The sequence below is a fragment of the Eptatretus burgeri genome, chromosome 7 (genome assembly GCF_056783735.1).
Source record: "Eptatretus burgeri isolate ZD-2024b chromosome 7, Ebu_testis_v1, whole genome shotgun sequence".
In the NCBI taxonomy this organism is placed as follows: Eukaryota; Metazoa; Chordata; class Myxini; order Myxiniformes; family Myxinidae; genus Eptatretus; species Eptatretus burgeri.
This window is the reverse complement of record NC_140967.1, coordinates 24,190,731-24,216,704: the sequence shown is the minus strand read 5'-3', so window position 1 is coordinate 24,216,704 and position 25,974 is coordinate 24,190,731. Positions and strand designations below refer to the sequence as shown.

The window sequence follows — 25,974 nt, the reverse complement described above, 5'->3', positions numbered from 1 at the left end:
AATTATTTTCTTTCAGCCAATCAGCAATTGCGTCACAGAAGAGAACCAATCCTTTATGAATGTCGCAAATCATGCCTTGACATCAATTTTATCCACATAAAGGGGAAATACTCCCACAGAAAATGCTCACCTCAAAATATTTTAACGCTTTGAACCCAAGCCTCCATTATTTTATATGAGAAACATTCAAACCTCCATATACCCAAGTGGTCGGATTTTTCTCCAGGGAGTCCAGGGAGGGGGAACCAAAAGTCCAAGGAGCTCAGGGTTTAAAAGGTTAAGCCAGACTTACTCAAATTTCAGAAAAGGCTCAGGCATTCGATAAAAACGGAATTTCCATTCTTGATTATGATTCCTCAACCAACCCCCTCCAATTATCTGCGTGTGAGGGAAATGTGAACTGACAACTTGGCAGCAAACCTTTTCATTTAAAGCCCATCCAACATTGACCATGTTTTGGTGATGGGCCCAGATGGCATCAGTGCCCATGTTCTCAAATCCCACTCTGCTGCTCTTGCTTCTCCTCTCCTCTTTTCAGTACGTCCTCCTTTTGCCACGTCATATCTGCCTGAAAGTCTGCCAACATGATTCCATTCACAAATGATCATCTCAACTACAGACCAAGAAAATTACTTCCAATTATAACCAGAAACATGGAATCCATCATACTGCTCACGATGTCTTTCCTGTTTTCAAATAGCCTGATCTCTGAACAACGTTGGAATCCGTCCCAGTAACTCATGCCAATAAGCTTCTGTTCCTCTCTCTCAAGAATGACTGGATGCCATACAAGACTGCCTTCATTGCGATCAACACTTGGGAAGAGGCAGTGCTGGTCCGGGGCACAGTTGTGTAACTGGTTCGATGTTTGGCATCACATGCTGAGGAAACCCGCAACCAGAAGTAGCAAGTGTGAAACCAAAGGTGCCATGACGCATTAGCCAACTCCGCCCCAGCTATCCTCAGATGTATACACTGCCGACATCGCTTCCAGGCCCTCATTGGCCTTCGGTACCACCAAAATGCCTTCCACTGTTGAATCCTGTCTTCTCTTTTTCCTTGCATAATCACCAAAATTTACACAGTACAACAACACAAATATACCATACCTGACTTTCTGACTTCCTCCCCTCACTCTATCAAGGAGTTGCTCTCAATGGAATACTCTCGTCTCCTCTCCCAGTGAAGGATAGCATACTCCAAGGCAGTGTCTGAGGCCCATTTTTATTCCTCATTTACATAAATTACCTTTCCGTTGGGCTGGAAATCCCTTTATACATTTTTTTTTTGTCAGATTATTCCACATTGCGCCATACAGTCCGCCATCCCGCTGATAGGCAGACAGCCCCAGCATCACTCTCTGCTGATCTGGAATTAATAAAATGTTGGTCTAATAAATGGATTATGTCCTTCATTCCTAGAAGATTTATCTCTCACTGTGGCTCCCAAAGGTTTGCCAAATAAACTCACTTTCCTATGTGAATGGTCAGCCACTGGAAGAAATATGCTCATTGTTCATCTTTGAACATCTCGGCCTCAATATCACCCATATTCTCTCCTGGGCTAAACAGCATATCTGACTTCCAAAACAAGCTGCAGACTGGGAATTGTCCACTGCTCCAAATCATTCCTTGAAAAATCCGATGTACAAGGGTAGTAGTACTCCTTGTATACCTCGGTATAAGTGCTGTAATGCTCAGGAACTTCAGTACTATCAGACCCCACATCTTCTATCTATCACAGGTACTTCTCAGATGGACAACTTCCTATATTTTGGTAAGTTGCCCACATCACTCCAAACCATAAGAAAAGTTGTAAACATGATCCCCCTCAACTACAGACCAATCACCCTCTCATCATAAGCAAAGTAATGGAGTCCATCATTGGAGCTTATGTCAGGCACAATCTCTTCTCTAACTTACTAATCATTGACAACAACTTCGACTTCGGACCTGCTATACCACCATCAATATGCTACTTCTGACATAGCAGTGGATAAATGCCCTGAACCACAAGCAAATCGTTATGGCCATCTCTCTAGATATAGCTCAAACCTTTCACATTTGTATTCAGCCTTGATTTCCAAGTTGGTTTCGTTTGGTACTCAGGGTCCCCTGCGCAGATGGTTGTCCAATTTCCTCTATGAGCAAAACAGCAGGTGCCCATTGATGGTGTATTTTCCCATGAGTGTTCTCCTCAAGCCAAGGGTCCACAAGGTAAGATTGTAGCGGCATAATTTTGCCTTTGGTTTCGTAATATGTGAGTACGCTTTAGCTTTGGTTTAACGGGGTTTCCCAACAGGGGTTTTGAGAATTTTTACCGTTGAAATTTATAATATAATTGACTCGGAATCCGAAAGTGCCAGACCTCTTTTCTTCCACGCTAAAACATCTGAGGACCAACATTATTCTTGTTTTCTCAATGATCTATGTGATTCTCTTGAAAACAAACTTTGCCGTTTTGACTACAACTTCAACTTGTGCTTGTGAAAGGCCACTGTGGCCAAACAAAAGATATGGACAAGATAAGCTGTTCGTCATCCACTTTGAATATGACCTTCAATGCCAGCAAGTCACATGCTCTCACAGTGTTTCTCCACAAGGATCGGAAATCAAACTATCCAGTTCACTTATCTGAACAGCAATCCCTGGAAATCCTTCCACTCACTATATGCTATAACCTTTAATGAGAGAACAATATCTCCAAACAGGCATCAAAGTTATCGTTGCCATCTGGAAATTCTCCAAAGACCCAAGGCATTCCTGAGTCGAACCAAGCTCACAACGGTGTAGAAAGATTGTGTACTGCGCTCCATGGAGTATGGCTCCCAACAGCAGTCTCATACTCCTGCTTCCCACCTTGTTCGTCTTCAGGCGACCAAAAACAAGGCCTTCCGCACGGTTGGAAACTCAAGGTAGGAAGTGAATTCCAGGGACTGTCACCCTCCCACCTGCAGCTAGTTGGTGGACACTATTTTATACATGTTTAAATTTGGCCTTGCTCCTACTGTCCTCTATGACATATATGACCTTTACTCTCCCAAAGCAACCCCAGATTGCACAAATCATATTTTGTACCAAGTGGACCAAGGATTCTCTCTTGCCTTTTATGCTCCTAAACCATTCCACTTGAATTTCTGAAAATCACTGTCAGCAGACTTCTCTCGCTCTCATTTCAATCACTTTTACAACTCGTTCAGACTATGGCAGCAAAGCTCGTAAATTTTATCACATCACTCCAAAGTATAGATTTGAAAATGTTTTTGACAAGCTTTAGAGTCAAACATTAATTTATTCGCTGCCTCCATTTCTGACCCACTCGTACCTTACAAAGTTATAGTTCAACGGGAATCTCCTTGTATTTCCTTAACTGGGAAAAGTCCCTTTGTGATCAAGCATTCTTCAAATGTGTGTGACCATGGAAGGCGCTGTCTTTTAAAATGTACACAGCCTTATCAATTATGGTTTGTAAATATCTCCTAAAATATCATCTTTCTACAGTTGCTTATATTATTAGTTTTCTTCCCTTTTCCATTGTTGTATCCTCAGTCAATAATTGTAAAGAGTTAAAGAAGCCCCAATTTGACTTTCACCAATTCAAATAAATGCACAGTAATGTAGCATCCGTGAATAGAGGTGAGTCGTATTTGCCATACACATTAGAGGTAAGAGCTGCAACAACAAAAAATTGTAAAAGAGAATGAGAAGGGCACTCGGAAGAGCACATACTTCCACCACGCAATGCCTGATCCACGAGAACATATCGGGCCCAATGCATTTTTGAATTATCGTGCTATACAGCACAAAATCGTTTTTGGCCCTTTCTCTCAATGGTGAAGGATCACTTTAAAAATTAAATAATTATCGTATCCAGATCCGGATTCGGACCTTCACCAAAATCGAATCAATTTGCCGTGGTCATACACCCAACGTGTCCACCAAGTTTCATCCGAATCCATCCACAGCTTTTTGAGATATGCATATATTAGTTTATCCCCATCTCTCAATGGTGAAGAATCACTTAAAAATTCTAATAGCCGGATCCTGATCCAGATCTTCACCAAAATCTAATCACTTCGTCCTCGTCACACACCGAACCTGTTCAAAAAATTTCATCCGGATCCGTCCACAACTTTTTAAGATATCTTGTACACAAACAGACAAACAAAAAGGGGTGAAAACATCACCTCCTTCACCTTCGGTGGCGGAGGTAACTAGAGGGGGAGCACTCGGTAGAGTGCAAAACCTCCGCCGCCAATACTGCGAGGTCACTCAAGTGAACCTGATATCCTATTCATTCAATTTGATGTCAACAGTGCTCACAGAGTTATAGTTTGCAACTTTCCCTTTTACTTTTAACTTTTACATACTCAATTCATTCGTCATAACTAGTGACCTTGACCTTTGACCTTGACCTTCAAAATTTTGTGCACTGAAAGGGACCTCTATAGGCCTCTGATATGCGAAGTTACAAAAATTTCCGATGAAAACTGTGCTCTGCAGATTCCTTGAGACAGAAATTGATTTTACGTAGGTATATCCACCTGAAGTTCCAAAATCAGCCGCAATTATAATTTTGGCATGTTTTTTTGTTGGAAATCACTTATAACATGTGGAAATGGAAAAAAAAATAAAAAAATCCAAATTTTGTTGAAAAAAAAAGTTGCAAAATGTTTTTTTTCTCTAACAATTTTTTTTTTGGGGGGGGGGGTTGGAAATCACTTAAAACATGTAGAAAAAAAAAATTTTCTCGAACAAATTTTTTGGAGGGGTTGGAAATCACTTAAAACATGTAGAAATGCAAGAAATTTTTTTTCTTTTTTGGAGAGGGGGGGGGTAATTTTTTTGGGAGGGGTTGGAAATCACTTAAAACATGTAGAAATGCAAAAAAAATTTTTTTTTCTCTAACAATTTTTTGGGGGGTTGGAAATCACTTAAAACATGTAGAAAAGCAAAAAAAAATTCTCTAACAATTTTTTTTTGGGGGAGGGGTAACAATTTTTTGGGGGGGTTGGAAATCACTTAAAACATGTAGAAATGCAAAAAAATTCTTTTGGGGGGGGTAACAATTTTTTTTGGGGGGGGGTTGGAAATCACTGAAAACATGCAGAAATGCAAAAAAAAAAAAAATTCTCTAACAATTTTTTTTGGGGGGGGGGATGGGACCAAGTCCAAAATTTAATGGCATGATCCTTGGACCATACCTAACCCCCCACCAAGTTTCGTCGAAATCCGTCTAGGAGTTTTTCCGTAATACTGTTCACAAACAAACAAACAAACAAACAAACACACAAACAAACAAATAAACTAATGTCACCCGCAGGGTGACCCGTATCTTGCCAAAAGGTGACCACGTGTGACTTCTTTAAGGTCACACTGAGGTGAACAGAGCTGCTATCCACCAAGAGCGACTCGTTGAGGAATATCTGCTGACGAGAGATTCCGATGAGAATCGTTCTACAGAGTAACAATGAAAAATATGCGTTTGCCTCATAACGTCACCAAATGACGTCATAATGTCTCAAGCTTGACATATCTAGAAAGCACTCATCGAGGTGTTCAATTTGAGGTACTACATGATATGGTTCCTAAAACTTGAAAATTTGACCTTGGGGTCAAATATGTTTGACCTGAGGCGCTAACTATGAAGGTCAAGGCCAATCGCCACCAAAAATGAATCATCTGAGCGCCAGACCATGAACTATATTCCCATGAAGTTTGAAGACTATCCGATCAAAATTACTCAAAAAATAAGGGTTTCGTAGACTCCCCCGATTTGCGACAAAGTGACCTTGACCTTTGACCTTGACCTTCAAAATTTTATGCACTGAAAGGGACCTCTATAGGCCTCTGATATGCGAAGTTACAAAAATTTCCAATGATAACTGTGCTCTGCAGAGTGATTTATACGTGATTACAGACCAAAAAAAAAAAAAAAAAAAAACATATGAAGGTCAAGGCCAATCGCCACCAAAAATTAATCAGCTGAGCGCCAGACCATGAACTATATTCCCATGAAGTTTGAAGACTATCTGATCAAAATTACTCAAAAAATAAGGGTTTTGTCGACTCCCCTGATTTGCGCCAAAGTGACCTTGACCTTTGACCTTGACCTTCAAAATTTTGTGCACTGAAAGGGACCTCTATAGGCCTCTGATATGCGAAGTTACAAAAATTTCCGATGAAAACTGTGCTCTGCAGAATTTTTTATACGTGATTACAGAAAAAGAAAAAAAAAAACATACAAGCTGACTAACATATCTTGCAAAACTTCGTTTTGGAAAGATAACAAACAAACAAACAAAGGGGTGAAAACAGTAACCTCCATCCATCTTCGAAGATGGCGGAGGTTAATAAGGGGCCTATATTGGAAATTATTAGTGTTAGAATCGGTAGTCTTTGAATTGGAGAGAATGGTCTACATGCAGACGTACGAGTATTTGAAGTACTGAATGAGAATTGGCAGGCATTCAAATTATCGAGTCGACTCTACTCGCTGCAAAACACAGGATATCAGTTACTACGTCAAGAATGGGTAATACAGTTAAAATGGAGCAAAGCGACAGAAAACCTGAATGATGTCGGGTTCAAGTCCTAGACGAAGATGGAGAGGCAGTTTGTACAAAGCCTTCGCAAGGACGTCACAGTCAATAAAGAGGGCAGAAATCTGTAAAGAGAAAAAAGTACAACAGTTGAAATTGATTAACCCACATTCAGAAATGAATAAAAACAATTAAATACACTTTATTTTAAACAATCAGATGTGTACATTAATTATTAAATAAGGTTGATTGACAGAAATAAATATTTTTTGAGCTTGAATTCAAAGTGAAGCAGAAGGCACATGAAAAATATTGAGAATTATTAGGACTGATCAATATCTCATGCTCACTTCGTCTTGTGATAATAATGCCTATTAGAGTATAAAATGCACCTCTTCGAAATGACTCGAGGCTCGTGGCGGGGCTTCAGTAAATTTCTGGGGAGGCAGCCATGCCTTTTCCACGAATGGTCAAAACTCATTGGTTAAGTACATTTCACATTCAAATGGAAGCAACACATTGAAAAGCCTCCAATTGAAAAGCTGCAAACTTCACTAAAGTTGTTTCATCTTCGGAAGACCATCAGGACAAAAAGCATCAGTTTAAATGTGGTTTTGGGAGTAGCTGTACTCCATTGGTTGTTTGACGCTTAATGGTGCATCTTTTCATACAAGGATCATTAAATAAGGATCACCTCCAGTATTTTTGATTCTCAGTTTTTGAATTTTGTGTTTCGGTTCCATTTAAATTGCTGTTTGTGGAGCACAATAGGAAGAAAAAGGTAAAGTGAAAATACTTTTGTGCAAACAAAAGGTAAAATATTGTTACGGGCCAGGCGTTTGAGGCTCGCCACGAGGGGAAGCACTAGGGTCCCTCCCGAATGCCCAGTCTTGAGGCCGCCGGGCACAGACAACTCCGCACACCGGTGGGTTGCCAGCAAACACAAACATCGATTGGTACTACCAATACTGGCAGGGTTACACTACTTTGCGTGATACCTGTGGATGGCCGATCCAAGTGGGGTCTCATGCCCTTAGCGCACACCCAGATTACTGCCGAGCGATGTACAGTGAGTGTGCGCTGAATAACAACAGCAAATTGGTGGGGCAGAACTTCCTGGCTAAACTAATGTGTGGGCCATGCTGGACCAACAGAAGAAAAGATAGAACAAGCTGGGTACATTTATAAGATAGCGATTTATTTTACAGTAACAAAAAAAGGCTTTATCCACAAGCGGGTAAATTAAGAAAAAGATATGCAAATATTTACAAAGAAGCAAGACAGGACGCAGAGCAGACTTACATCGATAATAAGAACTTCTACAATCTTAACTTACACAAACATTACAAGACAGGTGCCATCAGACACATACCCGAGTAAATCAGAGAGCACAGAAAGATGAAAGACAGTTTCAGATGTTTGCAACCTCTTTCAATACCTGGTGCGACCGATGGGTCCACGCTTCCCAGTCGCTTAGGATGGGGAGGAGGGAAGAAAACTGGGGGAGTCTATGGTGCACGAGTAGGAGGTACAAATGAGGTGTAAGTGAGATGCAAAGAGGAAGAGTGAAAGAGTGCATATGTGTAGTTGCTCTGTCAGTATTTGTGCATCTACAGCAGACAAAACAGAAGATGGGAGAGGCAGAACATAGGAGGAGATAGCTTAACGTGGTGTGAGGGAAAATCTGTAAATGTAAATGCTAACAGACACAGCAGAACAAAGACTGAGGCAAGCAAAGCGAGGCTGGCTGAACAAAGCTGGTAGAATGAAGACTGGCTGAGGAACGAAGCTGGTGAAGAGTAAGGAAGACAAAGCAGAGCGAAAATGACTTTGCGAGGACTCGGCGACGACCACTACAACTCTTGTGCAGCTATTTTATAAAGCCTGGACGAAGGAAGAGCCAAAAGACGCATCAATTCGGAATCCGCACCACATGTTAATCTCAAAGCTCCGTTGCACGACTGAGTTTGGGGGTGAGCGAGGCCATCTTCGGCTTCTGACCCTTGCGGGGCGGGACTACTTCTCAGGGTAGCATCTGTGCACCAATGGGAGTGCTGGGGAATGCCTACTGGGAAGTGCCGCAGAACAATGAGTATGAAGTATCTGTGCACCTACTTCGCAGAATCGCAACAATGAGTATGAAGTAATCACATCAATTCACAGCATACATCATAAGGAAAAAAAATGATCATGCAAAAGAAGAGTTGGAAGTTCAGTGCGGTTAAATGTGCCTTACCTGTGGTCTATTACTTCCTGTTTCATCCCACTCACGTTCTTCAGCAAATTGAAACTGGGAAAAGGAATCACCTGCAAAATACAAGGTACGTAGAGAGGTACTGAAAGGCAGGATGAAGCCCATGAGATGTCATCAAAAATCCAATCAAATATTTACTGAATTCGTTAAATTTACTTCAGGCCATCTATTCCCTTTACACAAGTGCGAGAAAAATAATATTGTCAAAACAGGGGTTAGATACAAACACTCGGGCAGGGGAGGACAAGATAGGCTTCTGAACACGTACTCGACACGATCTCTTCAATTTCAGCAAATTTAATCAAGCAATGTCCAACCGGCAGGTGGGTGTCGTGCAAACTTGTGTTTATTTAAGGAATAGAAAAAAAGCGACACCGGTAACAACCCATCCAAAACAGCACTGTACACAGCAAATAATGACTGGCTCTTCACTCCAATACAATACACTATTTATTATGTACTTGGTTGAATAACATTCACAAAAATCCCCTCCCCTCACCCCCTAACCCAACCCTCTACAAACCACTCGGAATTCCAAGGACATCGTTGGTTCTATAACCAGAAGCATAGAGCAATTGATCATCAACATGAGATGATTCTACATCCAGAAGTAACCAGAAATTTCCTGAACTCTAACAATCTTTCCACACAGATTATAGTCTACAACATTTGGTTATTAACCTGGGGGGCACACCCCTGGGGGGGGGGCGTGAACCCGGAGAAAAAAGTAGGAATTTCTCTAATTATTTTTGGAATCCTCTTAACAAGTGTTTGCATAATATCGTGATGAACATACAAAAAACAAAAGTATCGCCTTTAATAATTTTCGTTTTCTATTCGCTACTCGGCCTTCCATTTTCTGCATTAAAATTTATTTTAAAATTTATTTAAATTTAATATTTTGTTTTCATTAGGTCATCTCTTCGAGCATGACCTAATAATATGGGTGTCGATGTCCTTCGATCCGTCCGTCCGTCCGTTCACAATGAAGTTGAAGCGGGAGATCTGGTCATTAGTGATCCTGATAGAGGTCGATGAGATGTACACGATGGTATGACTTTCAAGGTCACCGAAGGTCAAGGTCAAGGTCACGAGGCCTTTGAAGTTGCGAAAATGACGATTTTCAAAATCGATCTCCTCCTACATTTCTCAAGCGATCTTGAATTTGATTGTAGCATATGAATCTATGGGACAATATCTAAATTTGGTCGGACTGGATTTTCGATATTCGCTTTCGTTTTCGTGTCACGTGACTTCAAAGTTGGCAAAAAATGCGAAAATGACGATTTTCAAAATCGATCTCCTCCTACATTTCTCAAGCAATCTTGAATTTGATTGTGGCATATGAATGTATAGGACAATATCTAAATTTGGTCGGGACGGATTTTCGAATTTCGCTTTCGAGTCATGTGACTTCAAAGTTTGCAAAAACTGCCCTACCTTCAGGAGGCTATATATTCTCTACTGGGCATGGTAAAAGTTAGTGAATGGTGTCATTGCATAGCAGCTGACCTTGTATATTTATACATTTTCTGCCAAAGGTGCAAAAGTTTCAAAACCCGAAATGTAAACGTCGACATTTATTTTAAAAATATAATTTGGTGCGCGCGCGCCAAAATGCTGAGTCATCTTTAACCAAACTGCGCAGTCGAGCTGCACAGTAGAACTGCGCAGTAGTCTTCGGTCATAACTGAACATTGAGAACTTGTGGTATTATAGAGATGACCGTCACCCCCACACGGGGGTAATTTTTTTATATTAAAATTTAGTTTTTCACAGATTTGCAGGACCCATTTCAAACTAAATCATTCACAATGAGTGCAAAAAAGCGGAAGTATCTTGACGAATATATTCCATTTGGATTTGTGTCCCTCCAAAAGTGTGACACAGAGGTACCCCAGTGTGTAATATGCGACAAGACTCTGAGCAATGATGGCATGTGGCCCACATGCTTGGAATGCACCTTGAAACAATGCATCCTGCTCTAGCTGCCAAACCCAAGGCATTCTTTGAAACAAAAAGGCAGTCCTTGAAGCAAGCCAAGATGGACAGCAGTGGAGCATTTCGGCAACAAACCTCAAAGGTTGTTGAGGCTTCCTATGAGATCGCCATGTTGAATGCAAAGAGCAAAAAGAGCCATAACATCAGAAAGACTCATAAAACCAAGTGTACTGCGTGCAGCAGAGCTCGTTCTGGGGAAGGATAGTGCAAACAAGCTTTCCCAAATCTCTCTCTCAAACGATACCGTCAAGGGAAGGATCGATGAAATGTCTCAAGACATCGAAGATCAAGTTCTCGACCAAGTAAGAGCTTCTCCTGTATTTGCCATCCAGCTGGACGAAACGACTGATGTTGCTCAGTGTTCTCAGCTCCTGATGGATGCTTGTTTCGTGTCAGGCAATAGTGTAAAAGAGGAAATGCTCTTCTGCCATCCCATGAAAAGTTATACAACAGCAACAGATATTTTTCAAGTAGTATCTAACTTCTTCCAGGAAAATCAACTTTCGTGGGACTCGCCGGTAGGGGTGTGCACTGATGGAGCTCTAGCCATGCTTGGTTTACAATCTGGTTTCATAACAAGAGTGAAAGAAAAGAGTCCATCTGCTATAGGTACACACTGCATCCTTCATCATGAAGCCTTAACATCCAGGACTCTACCTGCTGAAATGAGGGATGTCATGAACCTGGCTATCAAGGTAGTCAACTTCCTCAAAGCTGGAGCCTTAAACAGTCATCTCTTCAAACAGTGATGTGTGGATATGGATTCTGAACATCAAGCCTTGCTTTTCCACACAAACGTATGATGGCTTTCGAAGGGAAACATGCTTGGACGGCTTTATGAACTACGACAAGAAGTGGCAACATTTCTAGATTCGCAGCAGAAAGCAGATCTCCATGACAAGTTCCAGTCTGAAGGATTTTTGCTATCTCTATCTAACCTGGTGGACATCTTTGAAGCGCTGAATGCCATCAACCTCAAACTCCCAGGGAAAAACGTCAACATAATCATGCACCATGACGTCATTCGAGCCTTCATGGCCAAACTCGACCTCTGGAAATGTCCAATTCAGGATGGAAACAGAGCCAGTTTTGCTAACTTGGATTCTGCTCTCATTCACAGTTACCTTGATTCTTAGTTAAAGAAACAAATAATTACTCATCTGACTGAACTGAAAGCAAAATTCATCAGATACTTTCCAGATATAGATGAGAAGCGCGAAGCCTGGAAATTCATGAGGAACCCATTTCAATGTGAAGTAGCTGATATTTCAGACGAAGTGCAAGAGGAGTTTCTTGAGTTAAAGTTCAACTCCTCGGCTGAAGAAGACTTCAAAAAACGGGATCTAGAGACGTTCTGTGTCACGCTCTTCGGATTCCGACAATGTTTGGATCAACGTATCTTTGTGAAGCTGCATTTTCCACGCTCGTTGCTGTCAAGACCAAGTACAGAAACAAGCTGAACGTTGAAGGGGACTTGCGTTGTGCTCTCTCTGGCATTCGACCACGCATTCAAGATCTGAAAACTAAGAAGCAATGTCAAGTATCTCATTAAATGTCATCTCATTAAATATGCTGTGTGTATGAGTTTTAAGGGGGGTAGTTGCCCATGTACATGCGCTGGTAGCTGGGAAGATATGGTGTTGCAGTTTCGAGTGATGGCTGTTCCTTCTGCTTACTCGTGGGGATGGCATCCTCTCTCAATCGTGGTGGATAACCACAAGATCTAGCCCTCTGTAAAATGTTCTGAGCACAAAAGTGAATGTTTTGTAGGCCCAATCCACACTCAGGTATTTCGGACAAACCTCAGCCAATTTCTGGCAAACTTAGGGTCTTTTGGCCATTGGTGTTAAGCATGAAACCATCTCGGTTTGTATTACTACAACCACCAAAGATGCATCCATTAGGCATATTTGTAGAAAATTGAAAATTATTCGCCGTTTGAGTTTAATCACACCGCGATGTAACCTGTAGACAGTACAAATATGGCGGTCGACCCTCGGGTGTGACATTGAAGCTAATCGTGAAAAAGAATAAGATTTTGACTTTAATCGTCAAATAAACCGACTTCATAAATCGCAAAAAGATACATCATATCTCTTTTGTAGGGCATCGATCGATAGATTATGCCTGGTGTTGGCTTAATGGTAAGGGTGGGCAGGCTTGGGATCCCAGGGTCCTGAGTTAAAACCCTCCTTTTAACCGTTGAATTAATACCAGGTGGGGTTGACTCAGCCTGTCATCCTTCCGAGGTTGGCAAAATGAGTACCAGCTTTCTGGGATGATTGAACCATTGAAGTATCCTGGGTCAGAGTGGGTCCCATCCAGGATTGTGCCCAATAGCCCAGGAGACTGCTTCGGCAACACTGACGCTCTGTCCAGAATATGGTCCCAATGGATTTGGATTTTGGAATGGATAGATTAGTTTGGTTTGTTTCAATGATGGGGGATATGATGGTCAATTTCACATACTTATACTTCTCATACTTTGCTTCCTAGCTCAGGCTCGCCCCTGCATTTGTTTTTTGCAATGTAATGATGATGCAACTGCACATGATATGCTTCCACACAAACCTGCAGTTTCATCTGTATTAGTGAAAGTATTTCATGCACATGGATTGCTATTATGACATCTTTTGACATTTTTCCTTCTCAGTTCCACAACAAATATAATACTAGAGTGAAGTCAGTGGCATGCCATCGCAAATCCCCATGCTTCCCACCTAAAGCAAAGTTGAAAGAAGGCAAGAAGTTCCATCAGGAAATCAAGAATTACCCAATACCAAATTCTGAGTTAAATTCCCCCCCCCCCCATTTTGACCTGTCACCCCCCCCCACCAAGTCCTCACCCCTTGGGGCATGAACCAGATGTCAAATCCAAAAAAAACGTTACAATGCATCCCTCAAATGTTGATTGCATATGCAAAATTTTATTTAAAATGCTTAAACATATGCCGGTAATTGTATTTTTTAGTATTTCGCCTTTGGACAATGCCCACCTGGGTGCAGGGCCAAAATGATACTGCTCTCATACCTTTTTGCCATGTGGTGATCACTATTACCAATTTTGGTAAATTTCTGCACAACCGTTTAGGAGGAGGTAGTGTGACGAATGGATGGACAGACAGACAGACAGACCCGATTACATAAGTCCAGTTTTTCTTAAAGCAAGGGGAGAACAATCACACCAACCACATGACAAATATACAACTCCCTCCCACATAGGCATCTTCATACAATTGTTTCTGGGCTGGCATGACGGCATAGAGGTATCTAGCCTGGGTTTGAATCTCGGCCCAGCTACAAACGGTCATCAGGGTGTCTCGCAGACATGGTAAGCGTGCTCTCCTTCAAATGGATATTAAACTGGGTGTCCCATCTGCCATCATCAGTTAGGGGACGTTAGACGTCCCATCGTGTCCTTTGCATAGAATAAGTGAGCTATCGCCGGCCACCTGAACAAATCCCAAATTCCTGCCATAATCTCAAGGGGGCACTGCATCAGTGGCATAGCCATGCCCCCGGCAATCGTGCAACCAGGAGCTATACACTATACACAGGCTGTACACAAAATAAAGAAACAATCCTTACTATTGCCACACAGTCACGATGACAAAGATATTGTAATGGCAATCTGCAAAAGGATTGTGGTGCCATATTAGGTGTCATTCCAACCTCATGCCTGGTGTCGGCTTGATGGTTAAGGTGGTGGGCTTGGGTTCCTCGTGATCCTGAGTTCAAATCTCACTCGGCTGTTGAATTAATACCAGGTGGGGTTGACTCTGCCTGTCATCCTTCCGAGGTCGGCAAAATGAGTGCCAGCTTGCTGGTATCCTGTGTCAGAGTGGCGACCCGTCCAGGATTGTACCCAATAGCCCAGGAGACTGCTTAGGCAGCACCAACTCTCTGCACAGAGTATGGTCTCGATGGATGGATGGATGGATGGATGGATTCCGACCTTGTTTGGTTGTGTTTTTTGGGATTCCATCCAGACATGTTTTATCATTTTTAGATTTTTTTTTTCTGACTTGGACCTAATAAAGCTATAAAACACAAACCAGTATATAGGTAGATGTCGGTACATGTGAAACCGAAGCCAATATGCTGATGTGAGATCTCAATTATTCGTTTTGTACTGATAATAAAATAAGCCTCAGCTTGCGCACGCACACACGCATGTGTGCACACCACGAAAGCAAAGTGAGATCCAGTGTTTGTTCGAAACGATTATAAGCTCTTTGATGACCCATGGCAAAAAAAATAAATTGATCAATTCCTCAAAAGCAAAAATCAATGCAAATTAATTCAACATTCTGCTACATAAAAGAAGAGAAGAGATAATCAAGTGAAGCATTCCATATTACAATTCCAAAAATAAATCTGCAGGAGAATTTATTTTGTGTATTATTAAATAAGCTAAACAGAAATCTCCACCATGATCCTCAGATCAATGTCAAGAAAAAAAAAAGTCCAAACAAATCCATAATAAAGGGGAAAAAAAATCTCACAAATACGTAATCAGAGTTCAAGGTGTCTGACGATAAAGAAGATATTAGCACTTGGCAATGGAATGCACAATCAGCAGGTGAGAAATATATTAGGATGAGCTAGACACACACACACACACACACACACACACACACACACACACACACACACACACACACACACACACACACACACACACACACACACACACACACACACACACACACACACACACACACACACACACACACCTCGGTGTGGCTCCTCCTCCAGTTGCCTAGCCAGCAGTCACACCAGCACAGAGCCCAGCATCCGAGCCAAAGACGTACAACAGGAGGACGTGCCGGGATGTGCGCTCAAAAGCCGGTGAGTTGGACATTTTCCTTCTGCTTTCTTTGTCTTCAGTAATGATGGGCACACATTGTGAAAATGCAATATGAACCATGAATGGCACAAACTGAACCAGGTATGAAAATTAATCAACGAGGAGTCAATATATTTACTACGTCACTATTAAATGGAGAATTTTTCTGATTCAGTAAATGCTAAAAAATGCCAATTTCCACATGTACGAATACTTGAAAAATTATTCCTCGTCGTACCTCCTTTGGAGGCTGCTTGAGACGGCGTCGTTGCTCTGTAATGGATTCTAAAAAAATGTTGCATATGACATAATCAACTTCACCATGGATGGTATTTACCAAAAGTATCATTCTATACATACATGCGATTGCCATGGATGTACCAGTTCCTTGGACTGCCAAGTTAATCCAGCTTAGAAACTCCACAGGTGTCTTACCTTGCTTTCCTGCACAGCACCAGACGTGTCATAAGTGTGATCTGGAACCTTAGCAATGCACGAAACTTGGTGGAGGAAGTCTTGAGAATACAAACATTCTTATAACCATTGCCAAAGTAATGTGAACATCACCAACAGAAAGCTGCCATCGCGAAACTGACAAATATTTGCAGAAAGAGCCAAATGATAATGATCAGAGTGTTTGCTTTGTGCTAAACAAAGGACCTTCTTTGGTTAATTCAAGGTGTTGCAGTTTTAACAGAGCAGTGTAATCCCTCAACCCTCCCAGAACAATCTCACCACACTCCTTAAATATCTGTACATGCCTGATTTAGCTGGACAATAGAAGAGGAAGAGATGGAGGTAGAGGATTGGGAATGCCATTAACCCTCTAGAGCCCACGAAATGTTCTGGGTGAACAAAAAAATAACCCCTGGGGCTCTCGAGAGTTAATGAGCTCAAGGTAACAAATGTACCGTACCAAAAAAACAATCCTACCGTTTTAAAATGATAAACAGCTCGTATATCAACATCTCAATGCGTTTGCATTTCCTGGTTCGTTCACCAGTATAATTATATCCAAACAAATATAGAATGATCAGGAGAAAGATGGTTTACTTTGAGAAAGCAAAGCCAGGATCCAAGATTAGGCTAGTCATCAGGCTGGCAGGTACGTTCCAGCACCTTTAATTTGGCAATGTACTTCCTGCACTCCCGGTCCTCTGGCCCGGCTCCAACAGGTCACAATCCTTCTCACGTCCTCGTTCCTGGTTCGTGAGTTTCCCTCATGATGATGTCACAGAAAATTAAAGCATCATATATTGTGTTTGCAAGTTCATTGTCTCTTTATGTCCGGGTGAATTAATGTTAAAGTAAACCATGCGAGAGTAACAGGAAGCTCCATGAGCCTGTGACATGTCTCACCACATTTTTATAATTAATTACTATGGCTACTACTACTTGTACTACGACGTTTTGTCACACCATACATCACATATGGCGAATAATTACTCTAACTAGAGGGGGAGCACTCGGTAGAGTGCAAAACCTCCGCCGCCAATACTGCTGGGTCACTTAAGTGAACCTGATATCCTATTCATTGTAGGTCAAAACGGATCAGACTCCACTGAACCACGATTGAATAAACTAAACTCGATCGACGTGCATGTAGAAATGCCAAAAAATAAAATCGAAATGTTTTTGAACAAAGTTGCAAAATTTTGTTTGTTTTTTTCTCGAACAAATTAATTTTATTTTTTTTGGTTGGAAATCACTGAAAACATGAAGAAATGCAAAAACAAAAATTCAAATATTTTTTCAAAATGGCCACCATAGCGGCCATATTGGACTTTGAACCAAGTCCAAAATCTAATGTCATGATCCTTGGACCATACCTAATCCCCCCACCAAGTTTCGTCAAAATCCGTCGAGGAGTTTTTCCGTAATACTGTTCACAAACAAACAAACAAACAAACAAACAGAAAGGGGTGAAAACAGTAACCTCCATCCATCTTCGATGGCGGAGGTTAAATATGTACAAAACCCTCCATTTGAAGTTGGAAGCAATTCAATAACAATGCCCTTTGATTTTATGATGACCTGATATCAAGAAGTATAAAGTTTTGAGAAGAAACATCCCATATTCGGCTTTCAGGGTATTTTTATTATTATTATTTTAACAATTACAACTATTGACTGAACAATTATTTTCTTCTTCTTCTTCTTCTTCTTCTTCTTCTTCATTCATATGCAGCACAAAGCTATGAGGTAGCATCATTGGCCGAGGGCATGGCTGTGCCGCTGATGCAATGCCCTCTGCTGGTTAGGGCAGGAATTTACAATTTGTTGAGGGTGCAGCCGATAGCTCGTCTACTCTTCGCGAAGGACACAGTGGGATCTTTAACATCCACCGACGAATGCCAGCAGACGTGACACCGCACAACGTCCATCCAAGGGACGGCACACACCTTGATGAATCACCCTGCCTGTGAAACTCCGGGATGACAGTTTATAATAGCTGGGTTCAAACCCAGGTTAGACAGCTTAGAGACGAGTGTGTGTACCCGTCAGCCCTGCTCAACAAATGCAAACATGCCACAATATGTTACTTCTCATACATATATTGAAACTCAATAAATAATGACAAATTGTAACATTTCAAAACAGCATCATCTTGTCTTGTATGTCCTAAACTCCTTAAAGGAGTGGGAAGGAAACCACAAACCGTGAACATTACAACAGCAGAGAAAACCCTGCACGGACTGCTACTCCGCTGCAGGGTGCTTTGGTCGGCCAGGAATTTGGTCGGGATACCGGCACACAATAGCCTTCACTTGAAAAAGACGATTGCGCAACCTGCATAACGTACCTGTGGAGGACGGTGTACTCATTGCCGCACCAGGGTGACAGTTTATAGTTGGGAATCAGAGTCAGACGCGGACGAAACAGCTCAAAGGTGAATACACGACTGCGTTATACTCGACCAATCGTATTTCAAGATACGACGTCGCATGAAAATGAATAAACTAGTGCGATTATCCACAATATATCTTAAAACAATAACACACCACAATATATCTCTATCAAGCAGCTTTTTATATCGAGGTTGAGGCTCATGGAAGAGCTAAGAAACTTCCATTGAACCATTACAGAATGGCTCATTAGCACTGCAACAGGAATGGTGAACATCACCACCAGCTCAGTTGGTGTGTTGGAAAGCTAAGCACCTCATGCTGTCACATTCTCGTGATGAATGCCCGTCACCTGCCTGTTAACACCACGAAGCACGACAACGCCAACATGTGTGTGCACGTGCGGATGTGCGCGTGCACGTTCGTTGATCGATGTTAACATTTAAACCTTGCGATTACAATCACTTCCGAATAAATGTTCATGTTACAGCATTTCGAGTGTCTTGAAATTTCACAATCGACGAAAGGAAGACAAATGAGGAAGCATCATCTCTGTGGAAAGCTACACGTAACGCTTTGCCAATGTTTTCCAGCATTTTTAATTTAAAAAGTTATTTCTACTAACCTATCACTTTTCCCCCTTTATTACTTAACACGAGCACTGTGTCAACAGCATCCATCTGATAAATACCACCCCAACCACCACTCCTCCCACATTCACAAATCATGACATGAGGGCAAATAATAATAATAATAATAAAAAAACTATATTCCACTTCACGACTGGTAATTCTATCTTTATGGGTGCATTCCATGTCCTTCGTTTTGAAGGTTTATGATGGAGATCAAGAATTAATTCCAAAATGGGCTCTGCATTGCTACAAAATATGAGCACAGCAAATGGGCCCAAACACAGGGAAGCAATTGTCCTTCAAGTAAATAAGATATATATGTGTGGCCTGTGGGAAAGATAGGGTGATGAAAACGAGATGTTACGTGATCTTTCTTGGGGGAACGGCTCGATCGATGGCATTCGGGAACAGTGACATCGTGTCGTGCGTTCTAGCAAATAGATTGAAATCCAACAACCAGGGATGTACCAACGAGCTGCACCTGATGCAATCAAATTATTGTGACCATTTCGTGATTCCACCATAGCACAAGGTGCAAGCTGGGGGACGAATGAAACGAAACAGAAGGCCGAGTGAGAATAGAATAAAAATGACCGATTACAAGCCATTGTCATTAACTTATCGCAATGTGGTAAAGGCACGTGAGATTTCGAAAGCATAGGCCAACGATCAATCTTAGAAAGCGCTATAATGCTCGAGCCTCTGCATACCTCCATTGCCAATGATTAATAACAATCGTTTCCCAGGTATCCAATGATGCCGGACCAAACATGGCTAACCGTCGGTACAGCTGGATGGATGTAGAGCCAGTCGGCCCAACGTCATTAGCTACATATGGTCCACGCCGTAACTGCGTAAATTACAGTTTTATTGTCAAATTTATTGAAACCTCATTGATCATGTGCTTGTAGATAAATCACTTGTCCGATAGAGGTGTTGTATTTTACATGTGTTGGAGAATAAGAGGAGAGCGGGGCTGGCAGGACATCTCAGACGTAGTGCAGTTGGACCAACGAGTGCACCGGATGAGCGTTCATTGCCTCAACAAGTCCATCGAAGAACGGTTAAAAACTTGGGTGTCCCAACGATTAGCATTTGCTGATGGATGTTAAAACATCCCGTGGGGAATTTCGCAAGAGAAGGCAATTGCGTGCTCGCGCTCTGGGCCAAATTCTAGCCCTAACTTAAAGCACCCTGGAATGGAATGGTGACTTTCCAAGTTTGCTTTTCAGCGAAGGAAACATTCCCAGATTGCTGCCACAAGTGACAAAATACTTGCATATTCACAATCGACGGCGAACTCCATTACATGCTGGTAAGCATCAGAACCTAAATTATAGCTGTGATACAAATACATCTGCTGACAAATTTTACAGAAAAAGAAAGAAACAAGAATTTCCAATACTTGTCTCTTTATTCCAAAGAAAAGGACAAAAAAAACCAGGAACACCATTTATGTAGACAGGAAGGAGCATCTGGGTGGATGGCCGGGTTTAACAACATTAGCTTCTGCGTGTTCACAGGATAATTGAGAGAAATACTGAGCTCCGTGTGTTTTATGTCTCAATGAGAGAACACAGACGATGAGCCCCGTCCCAGGGACATTGTGTAACTTGGTAATTTGGGTAGATGCATTTCAAAGATATTTACATTGGTAAAAGTTAAAATTACTGAGATTTATTAATTTATTTTTCACATTGAGAATATCACTTAAATCTGTGATGCACGAGGCAATTTAAAACTGTGACTACTCACTCATGCTATTTTACTTTGCACTAGTACAACCGCTCCCATAGGAAGTGTCATGTTATTATCCTTTCTGTGGTATATAGATTGCAGTAGATCTAGGCTTGGTACCGCTCTAGTCTGTGGGGAACACGATAAGCACATTATGCCTCAAGAACATCGGGTTTCCTCCCTTTCAGTTCAGTGTTAAACAGCAAGAGCGACTGTTTAAAAGGTATCTAATCATGTGTGTGTGTGTTTGTGGTTTATAATGTTTTTCAATTCTGGTCGGCTTTCCCTATGAAATGCCACAATAAGTGATGTATACACTTTAACGCAGTGTTTGTCCAAGGAGGAAAACCCCTTGGGGAAGGGGGATATTTTTTTATATCAATATTGTTTGGTAATAACATTTTAATATGATGCTATTGTCATTGGTGTTGTTATTACTTTTGTTATTAGAAGTGGCTTTGGAAAAATGCCACAATTCGCTATCTTAACAAAGACATCCATCTTAACTTAACACAGATTTCATCAAAGGCTGAATACCCCCTTGGGGAGGGGGGGGGGAGAAATGAAGTTAATACAACCTCTGCCGTGTGAACCTTAGTCCTCCTATCAAGTTTGGTTGAAATTGGATGAGTAACGACTGAATGCATCGCAGACAAACACACACCAAATTGCATATTTTAGTATGAAGACTCTGCTCTGAACTTCAATAAACTTAGGACAGCAATGTGGAATAAAGAACCAGTCTTACTGGTGAAGTTTAGTGTCAACCTGCATCAGCGTACAGTATAACAATCGATGGAAGCAACATGAGGTTGATCGAGGTGTGCTAACCATTATGAGAAGCAAGAAGTTGGCATTTCAGGCATTAACCTTTCATCAAAGCAAACGAGAGAGAGATGGGAGGGATAAAGGCGAGGGCTGATATCGGGTGGGACCGAGTCAAAGATGCATGCTTCAGAGCAGGGTCAGGGAGCACATGGAGGTGGGAATGACTGATTTTGAAAGGGTGGTCAGGGTTCAGCGGTTAAAAGTCAAAGGGACTGGTAGTTGGAGAAAAGTGACAGTAATAAGGAAACAACAAGAAGTGAAAGAAGGATGTTAGATAAACAAAAGCAACTTTGAAAAGGGATACAATAATAAATTAATTAATTGAAATGTTTAAAAAAAAAAATTTTCAGAAATAATAATGCAAATGAAAAGGAAAGATGAAAAGCACACAGAAAAGTGGGCAAAAAGTGGGAAGGAGAGAGATAAGAGGAAATGGGAAGAGAAGGGAGAATAAAAGGTGAAATAGAAAAAAATGAAATACAACAAACTAAAAAAGGGGGCGGGGGGAGGAAATGGATTGAAAGGTTGTAAGAGATGGGAGGTCTGTGAATGAAAAGCGCTTGTTGATTCCGTAGGGAACCAACATACCGATTCTGGGGATGTCTTTGCTCTTTTTGTTTACGACTGTCTGTGGTGCTGAAATGGAGAGAAATACAGGAAGGAGACTGCCATGTGACTGAACAAGCATCCGGGAACGTTGAAGTGTCAAGAAACCGGCTTGGAGAGATCTGTGCTGCTGGTTCATAAATCAAGCAAGTGTTCAAAGAAGCGATCACCAGTTTTCGGCTGGTTTCGCCGGCGTACATCTTCTTGCAAAACAGTGCACGTGGTTCGGTAGATTACATTCGTGGATGTTCAGTCAAAGTGGTCCGTGAAAGGTTTCTCTGCATAATGCTGACTCGAAGGTCGATGGGATAGTACATCAATATGTACAGAAATCTTTCTTCAGGTTTTGTTTTTTCCTAAAGAGGTTGTAAAGCTGTTTGTCTATCGGCATTGCAGGCACACTCCAGTGCACCAGCCACAATGGAGGTGTGAAGGGTAGGCTTGGTGATTAATTTCCACATCTCATTCGATTTTGATTTTAAGCTAGAATGTTCACTGCACATAAAGAGTCTTGAGGAAGTCATGGGAACATGGACATGGGATGGGTGAGAGGATAAATATACAAAGTAGCTGTGGTATGGTGGCAAGTATCCTTGCAATGGTGGCAAGTCACAGTTGCCTTTTACCAAAACATCGATGTTGAGAGAGGTGACAAAAGTAACTGAGATCTCCCATGTGAAATCAAGGGAACATTGGAAAAAATTGACAAAGTCAATAAACCATTCAAGACTCTCTCTGCTATAGGATGCAGTGCCGATGTAGTTGTACAAGTAGTGGCCAAATAATTAAGGGATGGGACCATTTAAGTCATCAAATTAAACTCATTAAAACTGACAAAGAACTGCATAGCTCGGTCTCATTTTGATGTCCAGTTATGCTATTCATTTGCTTGTAGAATTCACCGACAAACGAGAAGTTGAGGGTGAAGACAGATGCGAGTCATTCCACCTCATATCACCGGAGGCCTCCCAGTTGACCAACTGAGATTTACTTTAAACTTTCATAAAATAGTTCCCAGGTATCAAAATGAAGCTGCGTAAAATTTTAGGTCCATAGATGCGGTCAACTCCGAGATATTGAGGGTTGAAAATGTGGTTGTGGCCCGATTTTTATGGTCGTTGCGAGCATCACAAAATGAACGGCTACTTTTAAACTCCCACAACTTTTTAAATATTAATGCTAGAGCCTTGAAATTTTCAGAGATTATTCTTCTATAACTGCTCTGTAAGAAACAAACACAAAACTGAGTATACCTCAATTAAATTTTATGACCTGATCAATTGAAATCCAGAAAAAAAAAAATGTTGGTTTTGTATGAAGACCCAACTTTGAGACCCCATACATTTTTTATTGACCCATCCCAGAAGCTTGAAATTTTTTCATGTAATAACTGTATGGTAGTAGTATTCAAATACATGTTTACTTTTCTTAATCAGTCATATATAATACAGTCATGATCCCTCAAAAATTGAAAATTTTCATTTTTCCCCAAAATTCAGGTGAAGATTGCAAATATATGACAAGGTATACCACTTCAAATTGTTCACTATTGGAAAGAGCATATTCAAGTTTACAAAAGTGTCAAATATCAAAGTGGTATATTTAAAAATATATATATTTTCTATTTTTTTTTTTTTTTTAAACTGTTGTTAACACAGTCGTGAATACATGAAGTGTGTGCATTGTGTGGGCACCATGGTAATCATGAATGATTAGTTCTATGATTCAAATTAATAATACAAAAATATATCACATACTGCAATAACAATGTAATAAAACATTTCACGTAAATGATCTGAATAGGTCCTTGATCTGCTTTTCCAAGTCAGGTGCGAGCTTGTACTACCTCCCAGTTAACGTTAGGGGAGCATCAATAACTTTCATCACATGGACCAAAGGAACCCAACAAATGTCCTCCCTTGAATGTAAGTATATACACTGCTGACATCAGCAGATCAGCCACTATTCCTGAGTTCCATTTTAGCCCCAGCCAGATAAGTCTTGCTATTTACAAATGAGAAACAAAGAATTACAAATTCAAATTTCAAAGTATTGTGTTCATGGTATCTTAATAGCAGATGATATGTATGTACATTGTATATACATGTACTACACATATGTACTACATGTAAAAGGATTTCATTAAATCGCACACACAAAACGCACAGCACTGGCAGAACATCATTTCTTCAAATATTAAAAAAATATTGATAGAAACATTATACCACTTTGATATTTAACACTTTTGTAAATTTGAATATGCTCTTTCCAATGGTGAACAATTTGAAGTGGTATACCTTGTCATATTTTTGCAATCCTCACCTGAATTTCGGGGGAAAATGAAAATTTTCAATTTTTGAGGGATCATGACTGGATTATATATGACTGATTAAGAAAAGTAAACATGAATTTGAATACTACTACCATACAGTTATTTCCTGAAAAAATATCAAGCTTCTGGGATGGGTCAATAAAAATAGATGGGGTCTTAAAGTTGGGTCTTCATACAAAACCAACATTTTTTTTTCTGGATTTCAACTGATCAGGTCATAAAAATTAAGAGGTGTACTCCGTTTTATGTTTGTTTATTATAGAGCAGTTATAGAAGAATAATCTCTGAAAATTTCAAGGCTCTAGCATTAATATTTAAAAAGTTGTGGGAGTTTAAAAGTAGCCGATCATTTTGTGATGCTCGCAACGACCATAAAAATAGGGCCACAACCACATTTTCAACCCTCAATATCTCGGAGTTGACCGCATCTATGGACCTAAAATTTTACGCAGCTTCATTTTGATACCTGGGAACTATTTTATGAAAGTTTAAAGTAAATCTCAGTTGGTCAACTGGGAACATTTTCTTAAATTTGGTGATTTCGGATGGAATGACTCATAAGCAGTGTTCGAGTATGATGGCATTAATGTAGCCAGGACCAATAGCATAAGGTAAGTCCAGCTATTCCATCATGATTTTCAATTCTTCGGCAGCATTTGAAAGTAGCATGGATCTGTGGAACATCCACTGAATGTAAAATGTGGTTTAAAGTCCCCAACTCCAAATCCTCAACCTCCCCCTCCAAACCCTATGGCTTCAACCCCCTCCCCACTCTTAGCCTTAAAAAAAACATTCCCACCCCCACCCCCTCCAACCACAACTCATCAAAACAGTGGCATATTTAATTCTTCCTTTCCCTTTCTTTCTTATCAGCAACTTCACAGAAACCACAATTGAAATAGCAACAACATGGCTCAGACATGGCCCATCACAGTCACCTGTCCAACTCACAATCCCATGAGATATGGTCTCTGAGTGATTTGAATTCCCCTGATCACAAACAACTTAAGTTATTAATTGCTTTGTTGAAGGACAGATTGGGTTCGAGACGATTATCATCCACACTGAAAGCACCCCGCTTCCAGCATGATGACCGCTCAAACCGCCATTTGTGTGTCAGGTGTGAGGGAGTACCAGTGCGTCACTTAGCCAGCTCAGACATTTAACCGAAGCATGGTAGCACCTGTATCTCCCTCTTTGTAGTCCCTCCACTCTCAACCCATGCCAATGAATTGCCTATTTGTGTACAGGCATTATTTCAATCATGTTATGTCTTCATTTTTTTATTTTTGTCTCGAATATTTATTTCACTGAAGGTCAAGTTAAGTTAGGGTGACCAAAAAATTTT

At 40.9% G+C, this 25,974-nt stretch overlaps 2 protein-coding genes across 4 annotated transcripts in view; one reads left to right on the top strand and one right to left on the bottom strand.

Annotated features, from left to right (window-relative positions):
• The window catches only part of AVEN (apoptosis and caspase activation inhibitor), a 105,733-nt gene that overhangs the window by 24,769 nt on the left and 54,990 nt on the right, over nucleotides 1–25,974 (bottom strand). For all 3 annotated transcript variants that reach the window (XM_085887715.1, XM_085887716.1, XM_085887717.1), the window contains exons 4-5: nucleotides 8,778–8,848; nucleotides 6,571–6,666 (exon numbers count right to left, since the gene is read on the bottom strand). In XM_085887715.1, the coding sequence (XP_085743841.1) occupies nucleotides 6,571–6,666; nucleotides 8,778–8,848 (167 nt within the window). The remainder of the gene's footprint in view (nucleotides 1–6,570; nucleotides 6,667–8,777; nucleotides 8,849–25,974) is intronic.
• Nucleotides 15,498–25,974, top strand: part of LOC147022832 (muscarinic acetylcholine receptor M1-like) — an 81,427-nt gene continuing 70,950 nt past the window's right edge. The window contains exon 1 of the mRNA XM_085887713.1: nucleotides 15,498–15,647. The gene's annotated coding sequence lies outside the window, so the exon portion shown is untranslated. The remainder of the gene's footprint in view (nucleotides 15,648–25,974) is intronic.